This window comes from Ixodes scapularis, unplaced genomic scaffold (genome assembly GCF_016920785.2).
Source record: "Ixodes scapularis isolate PalLabHiFi unplaced genomic scaffold, ASM1692078v2 PGA_scaffold0__279_contigs__length_252992795, whole genome shotgun sequence".
Taxonomy (NCBI): domain Eukaryota; kingdom Metazoa; phylum Arthropoda; class Arachnida; order Ixodida; family Ixodidae; genus Ixodes; species Ixodes scapularis.
Window position 1 is genome coordinate 66,701,605 of NW_024609835.1, and position 14,671 is coordinate 66,716,275.

The 14,671-nt window shown below is 43.5% G+C and overlaps 2 protein-coding genes across 6 annotated transcripts in view; one reads left to right on the forward strand and one right to left on the reverse strand.

Moving 5' to 3' along the window:
• Positions 1-96: 96 nt before the first annotated feature.
• Positions 97-4,292, forward strand: LOC115308426 (60S ribosomal protein L23). The gene is made up of 5 exons (XM_029966332.3): positions 97-219; positions 635-718; positions 845-973; positions 2,168-2,281; positions 4,175-4,292. Exons 1-5 carry the CDS (start codon positions 207-209, stop codon positions 4,255-4,257), a joined length of 423 nt encoding a protein of 140 aa, XP_029822192.1. The 5' UTR covers positions 97-206; the 3' UTR covers positions 4,258-4,292.
• Positions 4,293-8,459: 4,167 nt separating this feature from the next.
• LOC8023940 overlaps positions 8,460-14,671 on the reverse strand; it is a 74,559-nt gene continuing 68,347 nt past the window's right edge. For all 5 annotated transcript variants that reach the window (XM_040210621.2, XM_029966334.3, XM_029966335.4 and 2 more), the window contains one exon: positions 8,460-10,385. In XM_040210621.2, the coding sequence (XP_040066555.2) occupies positions 10,161-10,385 (225 nt within the window). In that variant the 3' untranslated portion in view covers positions 8,460-10,160. The remainder of the gene's footprint in view (positions 10,386-14,671) is intronic.

Consider the following 14,671-nt stretch of genomic DNA (forward strand, 5'->3'; position numbering starts at 1 on the left):
GTGAAACGGCAAACTAACTTAATTTTTATATTAGTAATGTAAATTATTATTACTTATAATTTTCTAAAATATAATTCAACAGGTCACTGTGTAACTCTAATCATTTTAGAATTTTATATAAAATCTTTTTCATAACATGCATCTCCTTTTTTAGGTTGACTCGTCAATTCGCGCATGCGCTCTGCGTCTCCCTTTCGCACAGCAAAATGTCTAAGCGAGGTTCGTATAATTTTTTTGCACTTTCAAATCTCGAATAATCTGATTAACTAAATGGCGGAGTTTGAAACCTATTGTTTCAGCAGGAACCTTACTCTCTCTTAGTATGATGTAACGGAGTATTTTATAGCAAAATGCCATAATTAACGTGCCTGAAGGCTAGACGTGTGTACGGTCAGCATCTCACTTCCCGACTGTTCGTAGCGCATTTGATGCGAGACGGGTAATTTTACCAAAAAACGTAGATCGTAGGATTTATATGTATATTCTGTAGCTGTGTGCGTGACGACTGCGAGATAAGCTCGTAATTTGTGTGAGCCGTGTCTCTAAACAACGACGATCCTTCGTGCTGTGGTGTAACACCGGCCTCGTTATAAGAGCGGCGGTGTAAACTAATGGTGTCTTGTGATCACTGCAGGACGTGGTGGAGCAGCGGGAGCGAAATTTCGCATCTCCCTCGGTCTTCCTGTGGGAGCAGTCATCAACTGCGCCGACAACACAGGTGTGCATCCATCGTGCGTTCGTGCGTAGTGACATTACGGTGTGGCAGAAAGTGTCTGGTGGTTGCAGTACTGCATTTTCGCGCCGCTACGCATAGCCGTGACCACCGCTCATGCTATTGTTTCAGGAGCCAAGAACTTGTATGTCATCGCGGTGAATGGCATAAAAGGCCGTTTGAACAGACTGCCCGCCGCTGGAGCCGGCGACATGATCGTGGCGACAGTGAAGAAGGGAAAGCCGGAGCTTAGGAAAAAAGGTAGGTCGTCCTAGATCCGGACTGTCAGCACATTGGGCTGCAGTACCACGAACTCGTGTTGCAGGACATGCGACGGCACTATACTCGCTCGAAAACTTTGTCAGGTAGTGCAGTCAAAGCTAGGGTCACCCATATACCTTAAAGGGGTAGGGAAACGAAATTTCAGCGCTCATTTTCTGGCTTTAATGTGTTGCATGTTGCACCCTAACCTCAAAAACACCAGTCTTCCGTTGAAAAGCTTGAGAAAACTAATTTTAAAGCTAAATAAACGATCTTCAATGTGCACCTGGTGGATGCATGCGGAGCCTATTTGGGAGGTAGTCTAGCAACGTTGTGGAAACTGCTACGTAGTCGTGACGTAGCAGTTTCCTTCGGAGCAGCGCCGCTTTTTGGTATTTCAACATTTTCCTTCTTAGCTTTCCTCCTCAACTCACAAGTCGCGCATTGTACCAAACGGTTCAAGAAGACGGAAAGGAAGGACTCCCCTCTTTCTCGGACCCTCGTTCGTGCAACCGGACATAGCCATTCTCCCCCTAGAAGATTAGCACGTCGCTCAAAACTCGAACAAAAGTTGCTTTCCCCACCTCGTTTAGCCCTAAGCTGACAGTGTTGTGGAAGCTACGTGCTCCTTGGGCCAGCCACACGCTCGTCACCCTACGGGCACTTAGAGCGGTCGGTTGTAACGCGCTGACTCTATTGACACCATCACAACGCTGACAACGCCACCAAGGGCAAAGCTCATAACCACGCCTGCCTTGCTACTCCACGAACGCGGGAAATCTTTTCTTTCTGTTTTTGTTTGTGCCGGATATCCCATGACGCATCGCGCTCTCCGTTCGCTTCTCTTCGAGCGCTTGCTCGAGTACACCGTTTAGAACGAAAAATATGGCCAATCGTTCAAAATACAAATGCGTGATTATCATTTACGGTTATTATACGTCATGCTTGACTTATTTCCGAACGAAAGTTGAATGTTTTAATTTTTGTTTCTGTACCCCTTTAAGCACAACGCTGTCACTGAATGTTCAGTGCTCAACACTGACATTTCTTTTGGTGGCATAGCTGGATTTTGACAGATGAAATGGTTTGGAACTGGTTCTTTTAGCATTGAGCGAGAGTGTGTATTGTTAGTGTGTGAAACATCCTCTGGAGTTTGGATAGACCATATAGTATGTCGTGCTTTCTGGATTCCAGTAATGCCAGCAGTGGTCATCCGGCAACGGAAGCCTTACAGGAGGAAGGACGGCGTGTTCATCTACTTCGAGGACAACGCCGGGGTCATCGTCAACAACAAAGGCGAAATGAAAGGCGAGACATTGCTTCCATGTTACGTGTGCGGGTAACCCCAAGTATCACACGTTCAGAAAACTTGGAAAAGCTGCGATTTATACAGATGTGGCAGGCACATGGGAGAGTAGAAGGAATGAATGCACGTCCTTACGCCAGATGAGGCACATGCCGCCATTCGCGGTGCTGCCAACGTGCTGTCGAGGCAGAGCGCCGCGCTTCGTTTAGGTGTCTCATGCTTCCTAGCCGCATTTTATTTATTAGAACAATGTGGGGGGGGGGGGGGGGTGTACTTCCAGTATGTGTTTCAAAATGGGTTGCACTCCTAAATCTAAGGTGGTGGTGTACACCTGTGTAAACATTGGCAATGTCTTGCATAGAAATATAATTTTCCATTGGGACTGAAAGGGGTTTTCCAAGTGCCAATTAAAGGACAATGGAGCTGTAATAATCCACGAGACATCCATGACTAGGTCATAGCAAGAATTCTTAACTATACATTGCACTGGTGCTTGAGGTAAACACACCAGGCAGATTTTATTGAAATTTTTATGTTTAGACTGACAACAAATTTTCACAATCTGTTTCATAAAGCAGGTGAAAACCTTTCACACTTTTGTCTGGTTTTGGGGAATTCTTGGGTTTACCTTGTCAGAGCAGAAAGATTTGGCTGCCATGAAGAAAGTTATGAGCACACCGATGTTGAAATCTTATCTTCATCCAATGCAGATCTTCAGTTCATGGACACCTGACTTTCACAGAAGTTCAGGTTTACGAAATACTTCCTCCAGGTCACTGTATGAAGTATTTGTCTTGTCCATTGTGCTTTTATTTGTTGTTTTTTTTACTTATGTACTACTCTACTAAGATTCCATCCAGATTTAATATTCATAATGCCTCTTTTGATGGAAGAACTGCAGTTTTTCATATAAGAGATGAACAGTTTGATTGCCAATTATAATCTGGCTCTGCTTGCATAATGTTTTACCTATCTGAAGTGCCCTTGTGGAAGCCTTTTGGCTTCTTGTTACATTGTAATGTCTTTATGGGTGAATACAGTAAAGAATAGTATAGTTACAATCCTAATATGTTCAAATATGTTGTGAAGGGGGTATTAGTGAAAGATAGCATAATTTAAGTTCAGCACCTTTATAAACAACCTTAAAACACTAGATTACGTGTGATGCATTAGCCGCCTGCTTCGCACAATCATGGTAGCTTGCATCCAAGGGAGATAGAAGAGCCACGGTGTTGGTTGGGTGGACCTGTAGTGCCTTTCCTTATAGAGCAAGCATAGTGATGATATATTGGTGCAGTTAATTGTTCAAGATTGCTTGCAATCTACACAATATATCCTTTACATTGCATATATCTTGTAAAGTGGCATTCCCCAGCTCTAGTCATTGCTGTTGAGGGAATGCTCATAATGAACGTCTATATATTTAGAAAAGGTTTTACGGTTTCAAGATGTGCATACTGGCTGGTATATAAAAGCTTGCTGCCAGCACATACCCAGCAATGGACATGTTGCTGCCTGATACGCAGCCAGAAAGCAACCTGGCTGCATATCAGTAAGGTACTTTGCAGTATTCTATAGCTCCCTGCCTATATCTGCCAGAGACAGCACAATGTTTGGCTCAACCGTGCCAATGTAAAAAAAAAAAAGAACTAAATTCATGGCAGTGGCAGAAGGAACTGCACTCAGAGCTCACCAAACTGATTTGCACTCTTCATTGGTTTTCGAGTGTCATAGAGGGGTAACTGTCATGCACACTGACTTTATTAGCTGTCCTTTTAAAAGCCACTACATAGTTGATATATGGTGCTGATCTAGGAGTGAAACCTCATGACTCATAATGATCTTTGACTGATGAACTCAAAAATTAAGGGTGGTTTTTTGCATTTATTTTTTAGGCTCCGCCATCACCGGTCCAGTGGCCAAGGAATGTGCAGACCTTTGGCCGAGGATTGCGTCCAATGCAAGCAGCATTGCTTGATGTGTGCTTCGTGTACAAATAAAAAATGAAAAGCACCTCCTCCGTTTGTTTACCTAGGGCCAAGTAAGTTTCCTGTTCTCCCAGAGTTGTGCTGTCATCATCCTGGGAGTCCAGGGCAATGAAGGCATAACCCCCTTCCCCTCTTCAAAAAGAAAAGCTCATGAAGCAACACAAATTTAGTATATGATTTCTATATGTGGCTTGTGCTACACTAATCTTGTGTCTTTGTGACGTGATTTGGCAAAACAAATTCCATTTGATATCGCACTTAAATTGAGATTGGTGTTTTTTGGCATCTTTACTGAACAAGTGTTCAGTAAAGACGCCAAATGACCGATTTGGTGGTTTTTGGTGACGCTGTGTAAGTTTCTAATTGGAACCATATGTCTATTTTCATTCATTAAAAAGTTAACAAATTTTAATTAACTAGGCAACTGATTGTTACGATTTGCCCCCTATAATATGTCCCCCTGGCCGTATAACTCGCCTGCACAAACCGTATCAGTGCATCTTTTACGGATTTTTTAAAAATAAATCTTCGAATTAAGAATGAACACCCAGTATATATAAGGCGTTTTTTTTTTTCTTAGGCTTTACGGGTTTGTGCAGGTGAGTTATACTGCCAAGAGGACGTAGAATAGGAGATTAATCGTAATGATCAGTTAGCTAATTAAATAAAGTTTTAACTTCTTAATTAATGAAATAGACATGGTTCCAGTTAAAAACTTGCTGAGCGTTATCGAAAACCACTAGATCGGTCATTTTCAGAAAGACTGAGCGCGTGAGAAGCGTAGTAGCACACTAAAGTTACCACTCGTGGAGCGGTAAGGCGCCTGCGCAATTTTTCCGTCTCTTATCTAGCCCCGGCCTTGTACCTGCTCCACGAGGGAACATGGCGCACTACTGCACTCAGTCTTTTTTTAAAAACTGCCGATTTAGGAGTTTTGGACGATGCTCAGCAAATTTCTAATTGGAACCATAAGACTATTCTCGCAAATTAAAAAGTTAATGAACAAAATTTGCTTAATTAGCCAACTGATCGTTATAATGAGCCCCATATACTGTGTCCCCCTGGCCATAAAACTCGCCTAAACGAACTGCATAAAAATAGCTTTCACGTCCGTTTTTAAACAAATCTGTAAGCTTAAAAAACAATGCCCTGTATATAAATTAATTATATTTATATAAAGAGGAGAGGGGGGTCCTACAGAGGACCCTCTTCCCCCTCCGCCTGCTGCCAGTTTCCTTGCTAAATTTAGCTGGAAAATTGATGCCACGTGACCTCAATACCAACTGACTTTTCCTGCTACATTTAGTGGGGAAAATGACGTCACATGACTTCGTGTCACGTCACCTATGAACATCAGTTTCTTTGCTAGATTTAGCGGGAAAATTGACGTCCCGGGACCTCAACACCAATTCAACTCCCTGCTAAACTTGGCGGGGAAACTGAAGTGGTGTTGACGTCATGTGACGTCAGGTTTACTGCTACATTTAGCGGAGAAGCTGAATGTGCAGTGTCCCATTATGGGACGTCCCAGACCTACACACCAATTCAGTTTCTTCGCTAAATTTAGCGGGGAATTGCTGCAACGTCCCATAATGCAATGCGCACGGTTACGCTGATGCCGACGCTACAAAACGTGGGAGCGAGCGCCTAAGAGCCGCGCTCTAAAACTAAACGGAATATGTGACAACCTCCTATTGTATTCGCTTTATTTTTGTGCGTTCTGAGCTCCCGTTGCAATAGAACAATGAATTCTGTTGCTTTCAGGATATTGGAAATGTTATTAGAGTAGATTTAGATGAGAAATTTAGCCAGTGTAGCACAACCGCTAGCCTGGGGTCTTTAATGTGCATCACGTACCGGTGATACACGACTGCGCGCCGGTATGATGCTCACCTGGATCAAAATGGGCAGAGGTGGGGATTGCACCCAGGATCCTGGGTTCTGCAGCGAGAGCTTTCGCTCCACGCTTTCCGAGCTGGTGTGCGCTAGCCCACTTGGCCACCGATCCCCCCCATGTTTTTGTAATCTGTTTAAGCCTGCTGTGCATTACAAGTAGAACTGTAAATGCCTCCAATAGGTCGGTCAAAATTTCAGCTAGTCTGTTCTAAGGGCTAGACAAAATCATTGGGATGCATTTGTGTTTTCAGTAAATACTGAGAACCAGTGGCCCTAGCTATGCAAACTCCAATTTTGTGTGTTCTCTTCTAGAAACCACTTTGCTGCTCCTGGAATAGACGATTGTCTCCATTTTTGACTGAAATTGCTAGTTGCTGCCTACCTCGAAGACCCTGGATGCCGATGCCATATCTCGGATGGTGCGCCTAGCAGAGCTAGCTTTATCTCCGTCGTTGGCATGACGAGAAAATCGTGGACGCGAAAATCCTGTTTGTGGTCGTTAGGGTCACGACGTCGCAGCCGCATGACCTCGTCTGGAAATTTCAAACGACCCACAACCCTCGCGTGAAAGGTGACGCTGCGCATGGAATGAATGTTGGTAAAGTTGAGGCTTGGGCCAGTTGGTACATATTTTGGAATCAAAAACAAAGCAAAAAGACGAGGACCAGACGTCTTTGTCCGGTCCTCGTCTTTTTGCTTTGTTTTTGATTATGAAGAATGAACCTTATTAAAAGTCCTCTGTCTCCACTGCACTCGTGAACGCTTTCAAATACTGGTGTTTGGCGTTCGCACTCAAAAGCGCTTGACGAGCGCAGTGTAGACAAAGGCAGCTAGCTTTAGGACTTCCCACTGATCATACCAACCAGAGCTCGGCGTTCTGATGTCCCCACATGCTCGCCTCCTCCTCTGCCTGTTTCCCAGCACATACGGCATTCCGAAAGAACAAACTTTTTTACATGTTTCTAGGTTTCAGTTTCCTATCGGAGCACGCTTTAGCGCCAGCAAGTCTTGCCACTGTCGGGCCAAGGCTTGCTGACCCGACGTGTGCTCCGATAGCTCTGGCGCTAACGTGTGCAAACAAAACAAGGAAGTGGGGTGCTAACACGCACCCCACTTTCTTTTTTTATAAGAGAGGCGACGTGGTAGCTGCGTGCCTTGGCCATGAAAGGACTAACGTCCCTAGATAAAGCTATGCGAGGTAGCAACAAGTCCTCCACCGCTTGCTCCTGTCGTCTGCTAGCGTGCAATCCACCATGTTCTTCCTAACTCTCCCACCATGGCTGTGTTCGAAATCTTCAGAGTTACTCCGGCAAGTCACATCATGCGACAATCCAGCTAGAACGATGGTGGACGCAGGTAGGTTTTCGAACGCCAAGGTACCGAACCGTTACTCAAAAGTGAGGTTGAGTAAAATCCGCCACATTCGTCCTAACCGAAAACGGAACACAGGCAAGGACCAATGGGAGAGTGCGTCGGCACATCAATCACTGCCGCTACTTAGCAAAGCGTTAATTGAGGGACTTCAGGAAGGACAGGACCGCTGGCACAAAGATGCACACAGAGTGAAAGCCAAAACCTAGAAACGCACTCAAATAGAGTTTTCTCGGAACGCCGTAAAATGCTGTACACACCTTCAATCTCTCTAAAAGACATTTATTTAGTGGTTTGCGACAATACCCCGAGAGTTTCAAAGTGAAACCATACCTTTAAATTTTAAGACAGGGATTCTCAAACCGGGTTCTGCGAGCACCCAAATTGCAATGCCACCCACCCAGTTTAAGCTTCCACGGACTGAGCCATGAATTGAGTTGGTGTGGACAAAGCAACCTCGCCCGTGACACTGATATATATATATATTTTACACAGTGCCCCAGATTAACCCCTCTGGCTTCTTATTCTGCCTGCAGTTCTCCATTTGGTCTAATTTTGTCAGTGCATTAAACTCTTGTTCACTATCTAAATGCCTTTATTGCCTAGTATTATTGGTTGGCAACAAGGGGGAGGTGGAGGTTGTTCCTTAGGACTTTTTGAGGCTTGCTGGGGTTCCCTGGGACGAAAAAAGAACCCCTGGTTTAACAAGCTAATTTCTCGAAAGTAATTACTAAGGTAGTCATACCAAACATTACTAATTTCCTCAAATGGCCCCTTTAACAGATACCAACATGACATTAACCATTCTTCTGCATGATGCACATTTTTCGCGGGAATGATTTGGCCTGCGTCTGGAGAAACCCCCCTATATATGCTAAAACTGGTTAAATACTCGGGCAATTAATGAGCAATGCAGCCATTAACATGAGAGGTAGAAACTATCCCAGCTTGCTTTATTGTGACCGAGTAAAATATTTCTTGCAAATGGTGGTGTGGCCACTACATCCTCCATAACTTATGGCTACAATGAATACACAACTTCACTAGAAATAAGCAAGAGTCGCTATGTACATGCTTTATTTTGCAAGTCATGATTTAGAGTAAAAAGGTGAGTAAAAGAGAGGCTTCCTTCCGTGATACTGTACAAAAAAAGTGCATTAATACGCTCAAACTACTCTTAAATACTTAGAGAACATTGACGCAAGACTACGGCCAACAGTTATCTACAGCAAGAAAACTGAGGTACCAGAAGTCACAGAAGGGAAAAAATGGTACCTAGTAGTATTTCATTTGCAGTAGAAGCAAATTCATTAACCATCACACAAAAGACAAAGCATGCTGAAACATGGCAACAAATCTTCACTCCTCATTTTCAGACAATCCAGAGATCTTTCAACACTTTCACAAGAGCCAAGATTCAACTGCTTTACTGTGGTCATGGTTTAGCAATGAAAAAAAAGAACAATCCTGCAAGCTCATGCAAAACTAGTTCAGAAAACTTGAGAAGGCAAGAGGGCTGCACCCAGTTATGTGGGATAACCCCCTAGATACGCCATATTTATCTGAGTATAAGATGCAAAAAAAAAATGGTCATATGCTGCAAGTATATTTTTTGACTCCATTACTAGAAATTGTTTGACTGGTATATTATAACAAGCACCTAGTACTATACCATGTTTTAGATGAACGCAGAATACGTGCCATTTCTCATATTAAATATTTGTACAAAGTGCACCTTATAACAAACAAATATGGTAAGTGCCAATTCAAATAACTTCTATAACTAGCAAGCACTAATATTCATTAAGCTATCCCTTTGTTCTAATGTGTATAAGTCCTGAGTAAGCATTTCAAACCAGGCATAAAAGCACTGTACAAAAAAGATCACTCCTCCTTACAACTATATAACCAGCAAAAAAGATTCCTTCGAGTTATCACAAATACCTCCTGTTATAAATGTCATTCACAAGATGCCTAGGACAACACAAAACTACTAAAATATAAGAAGAAAAGAAAAGAGGTTGGCATGCAAAGGATTGAGAAATATCAAACAACGTGCATCCAGTGGAATGTAAACTGGTATTCAAACTTACGCAGCATTCCACAGAATACAAAGAAAGTCCTTATAACGGAACTAGGTGGGCTTAATCTTCCGTCCAGGCGTACACAGCCTACCCTTATTGACACCGACTCACTACTTTCCTCGGGTTAAATAAACTGGAAAATATGGAAGAGCGAGGGAGCTAGTCTACCAGAAGTGGTCCAGTGATCCTCGCATTCTGCAGAGCTACACCTCTCGACGCATCCCCGCACTGCCTCGACAAACTTGAATTCCGCGTCGCAACGGAGTTCCCTCCCGGCACTCGTATTCAAGCGGGAAGTCTCTCTCCGGGCAGAGTAAGGGGACATCCGCTGCGTAAAGCCGCGGGAGGGTTGTTAGAAAAATGTAAGCCACGGCATGCGTACAAGAAAAGCAAATCTTTCGAGAACGAACAGCACGAGTGACTACAACCGTTACCACAAAATCGACCTCCTTTGTCGGGCTCTTTTCCGCCATGCAGGGACGGAGTACGTGATGAGAGAGCGATCGTTCCGGCAATTATTCTAGGGCAGCGACACGAGCCAGTCAGTTGTGCTTCTCTCCGGGCATGAAGATGGCCACCCCAGAGTCCTGTGAGGCCTGGTTGGCCTGCCTGGCCTGGCGCTTGGCCTCCATCAGGCGCTTGCGGGCTTCTTCCCGAGACCTGGCCGCTTCCTCCCCCTTGGCGGACCTCCGGGGGCTCGCTGGCATCGACCTCGAGGCGCTCTTCCTGGCCGTGGTCGGTTTGGGTATAGAGCTCTTGGCACTCTCCTGAAAGGGCACCGCACCACACTGTCATTTGAGGGATTTAACTGTTTCAGCTACAAGATGAACCTAGCACAAAATTAACGGGGCTGTTGTGAACTTCGTGACACATGCTCGCTCTAAAGGACTGGCCAGTCCATTTTTCTAGCTAAATGCCTTTACAACAAAAAATATGGAAACTTCACCTACTCCCTTAAGACCTAAAAAAAATACTTTTTTTTTAGTTATTGCATTTCTGGTTTAAATAAATATTTGACAAAATCTCTAACTAGGAAGATGGGAACAGAATGCAAGGTCATCTCTTGAACATGCACTTAACAAGGCTAACTTTATGTCGACTGCAGAGTAGCAACAAACACACTACGCCGAATGTTCCAGAAACCCACGAAGGTACATAAAGGGCTCCGCATGGCGAGCAGAGGCAGTCTCGCCCCAGCGTTCGATGATCCAGCTGTTTCGCCGACTTCGACGCCCGTGACGCTCTGTTGTTATCTTCAGTCTCCTTTTTGTTTTGGGTACAAGTTCTCCCCATTAAACGCTTAGTTCCTTCAGTTATCATCGCCTCACCAACTGTCATTTGTGACAATATTGTGCATGTAGATTAAAAATACAAGAATAAATTTTAGGATGTGACTTTAATCTTCCTAACATAGGCTGGGCTACAATGACCTCGATGTCAGGGTGTTGTCATTCCAAACTTTTGATAGTTTTGGCGTTTTCAAACAATCTTGTTCAGATTGTAACAAGTCCCACGAGAGTTAAAGAAACCAGTGATGTGATTGGCCTAAGCCATTTTGGAGCACGTTTTGGAGCAGTCAAAACAGTGTTTTGGAGCAGCAAAAGTGGCTTTTGGAGTGGATAATCTTAGAAAAATAAAAATATTTGTTTTAAGTGCTGTATAAATGAAGGGCACTTTGTGTTGTGTTCTGATGTGATGTGTTGTGACGGAACTAGCTGCTTGGGTTTTTTACTGCTGAGACGTCCCACAAATGTACAGTGCTGTAGACATTGCCAAGCAATTCCGAAAAACCGCTTGCCACAGTTTCACTGGTTCCCAACGTGCCAGAATTTCGTCAGAAGTAAGCCAATGTAAAACAATAGATTGCAAGCGTCCCGACTGATGCCTCTGTTGTGCAATCATCGCGTGAGTGGAGACAGTGGCTGTTCGATCGGAACCGAAACCATGCCACTCCGCTCCGTCGCCAACTGATTCCCGAAATTGTATGTAAAATGTAACTATCGAGCATAGGACAAAAAACAGTCCAGTGGCGCGTACTTGCCAGGCCGGCAAATAAGGTGCAAGCTAAACACACACACAAAAAAAAAAAAAAGAAAAAAAGAACCTGAGCACAATGATGCAAGACATCGCGAGCCAGGTTCAAAAAGTTCTTGAAGCGCTATGTGCAATGACTGAACTCGAGACAAACAAGCGCGTCGTGCGGGTTCAGCGCGCAGACATTGCCTTCGTTCCTTTAGCTCGCTTCTCTTGACCAACTTTCTTTCGCGGCAGATTTTTCATGTACTGGGGTCCCCTCGAAAGAAAACCCACCGAGAGAAACCTAGGTAATCAATACTTCGACACAGCAGTCTCCGAGTTGAAGAGGGATTTTTGTAGTAACATATGATTTAAACAAGAGCAGGAATGTTGATGAACATGGGCGGTACTTGTTTCATTTTAGAAAGCGCCATATCCGCAGCGACATGGGGACAGCAACACCCGACATCGCGCGATCACGGTGACTGGAAGGCACGGACCAAATATAGTTTTCCCACGGCTCTTGCTTTCAGGAGCGAGTGCTTCAGCTCACAAAGTAACTCCCGCCGCAGAAAAACATGGTCTCGTTTCACGGCCGCCTGCATGGCACGCTAGCGTCGGAGCTTCCGCACACTCCCACGTCTATCAGGCCGCTTGCGCCACATAACACACACGTGCTCAATTACGGTACTCAGTTTAGTTTCGGTTTTGAATTAAAGGCGATCTAAATTGGTTTTTTGCTGCGGGCTTGGCGCAGATTACCCATATATCGGCAAAATGTAGCAGGATGTAGCAGGGTTAGCTCCTTGGCGCAGTTTGGCGCAGCAATCACATCGCTGAGAAACTACCAGTTCACTTCTTGACTCGTTATTTGTTTCTAATAATCTGTGTGTTGAAGACTTCCACTGTACAGTTGTAGATGGAATATCAGATCACAGCATGATCGTGTTAGACTGTCCAGGCTTTGTTCCAAATCGACCATCTGATATGGTAAAGAAAGTGAGATTATAACAGAGCCGGAGATGAAAGCATCTTAGATCTTCTTGGGTTATCCGTCGACAGTTTTTCTGATTTATCTACATAGAGTAACTGTGACACAAACCAGTTATAGCATTTCTTCCAAGAAATTGTAAACACGTGTATAGAGCACTTTGTGCCAATCACGAAAAAGAACACTAAACAGTGCAGTCCTTGGGTGACGAGGGAGATTTTGCAAGTGCCAGGCAAAAAAGCTAAACAGAACACGTATAAACAATTCAAAAGTAGCTGTGCTACATACTCAACATAGGTCGTTAATTAAAATACCCTAGTATGAGTACTATAACATTCAAATGACCAACTTCCTTCTTAACTATCCAGCTAAATATCGGAGGCATTTGCAGGGCTCGAGACAACACGTAACCAAGATTGAGAACTGTGGAAGAGAAATAGTTGAGAAATCAGTTATCGCTAAAACACTCAATATTTATCGTCAGTATTTACGACTAACGACAGAAGTTTACCGGAATATACACAGAATGCGATAGGAATACCGGATGTCCAGGTGTCACAGGAAGGCCTTTTCGAAGCACTTCTGAATTTATATGCAAAAAAGTCAAGCGGTCCAGACAACGTTCTTAACACATTCTTGAAAAGTTATGCTGAATGGTGCTCTCAATTTCTTTTTGTTATAGTCAGTAATGTGCTTGAACTGGCTGCTGTACCAGACCAGTGGAAAACAGCAAAAGTAATACCAATTCATAAAGCCAGTGACAGACTTCAAGTGTCTAATTACAGACCAGTTTCTTTACATTGTTCATGCAATAAGTCTCTGGAACACTGTTCATTAAGCATCTCATGACTCACTTTGAGGCAAATTGCTTCACACCTGATCAACAGCGTGGTTTTAGGCATCGCTTCTCGACTCTTACGCAGCTTCTTCATACTGCGAATGAGTTTGCTAATGTTATTGACAAGGGGGGCCAGATGGGTTATTCTTTTAGATTTCGCAAAAGCCTTCGATCGAGCACCGCATCAGAAGTACCCCAGGGGTCTGCGATCGGGCCTTTGCTTCTTTTAGTTTACTGTAAACGACTTAATTGTCGTAAAGACCTAATTGCTGTGAATTTCGCTAATCGCCTACAATTCGCGATAAATAGGTCCCGTGAACAATTCTAGTAAAATGTAAACACATTGGAATCTATATTCAGATCCCACTGCGTCGCGAAAATTAGAACTAACGAATTATTTAAAAACTTCAGATTTTACCTAAATCGCGAAATATTGAGCCTGCGAAAAATAAGTCATTTGCAGTATATAAACAATCTTACTGTCGAAAATAGCATACAATGTCGGTTTTACACGGATGACTGCGTGTTATTTTCAGAAAGATTTGAGAAGTGATCAGGTAACGCTAAGTAACTGTTTAAACAGTATAACGCAATGGTGTACAAATTGGGAAGTCACTAAACAATTGTAACTCTGTATACATGTGTGTCACATACAAGAAAACTCCCCTCGGTTTTAGATATGCCATCAACAATCATCCCTTAGTAACTGTCAATTAATACAAATATCTCGGAGTTATAATCACGTCAAAACCCAGCTGGAATAGTCATGTAGCATGGATTGTGCAGAAAGCAATGGCGAAATTTTGGTTCTTAAAAAGAAAATTTAGACATTGCGCACCACAAACAAAATTAACAGTGTGCAGCACTACCGTGCATCCTGTACTGGAGCATGCTGATATGGTGTGGGACCCCACTTCCAAAATTAATACAGACTGAACTGAACGGGGCCAGAAGAAAATGGTATGATTTGTGTACAACAAATACAGAAGAGCTCAATTACAAAATTATACAACTTATCAAAAATACCACATCTTGAAATACGCTGCCAAATCAAAGCTTTATGATAGTGTGAACAACTCTTTGCAAATGTCATTCCAAAATTACATACAGCACCCGAAAACTATCGTGGTCCCTCACTGCAGAACTGATTGCTTAAAGAGACAGCTTTCTCCCACGGACAACCAATGACTGGAATAGTTTACCCGAGA

What these genes read in the sequence shown, in the direction of transcription:
- LOC115308426 (XM_029966332.3), top strand. An exon ending in GCCGGAGCTTAGGAAAAAAG is followed by an intron (nt 974 to 2,167) that starts GTAGGTCGTCCT and finishes TCTGGATTCCAG; the next exon opens with TAATGCCAGCAGTGGTCATC. An exon ending in CAACAAAGGCGAAATGAAAG is followed by an intron (nt 2,282 to 4,174) that starts GCGAGACATTGC and finishes TTTATTTTTTAG; the next exon opens with GCTCCGCCATCACCGGTCCA.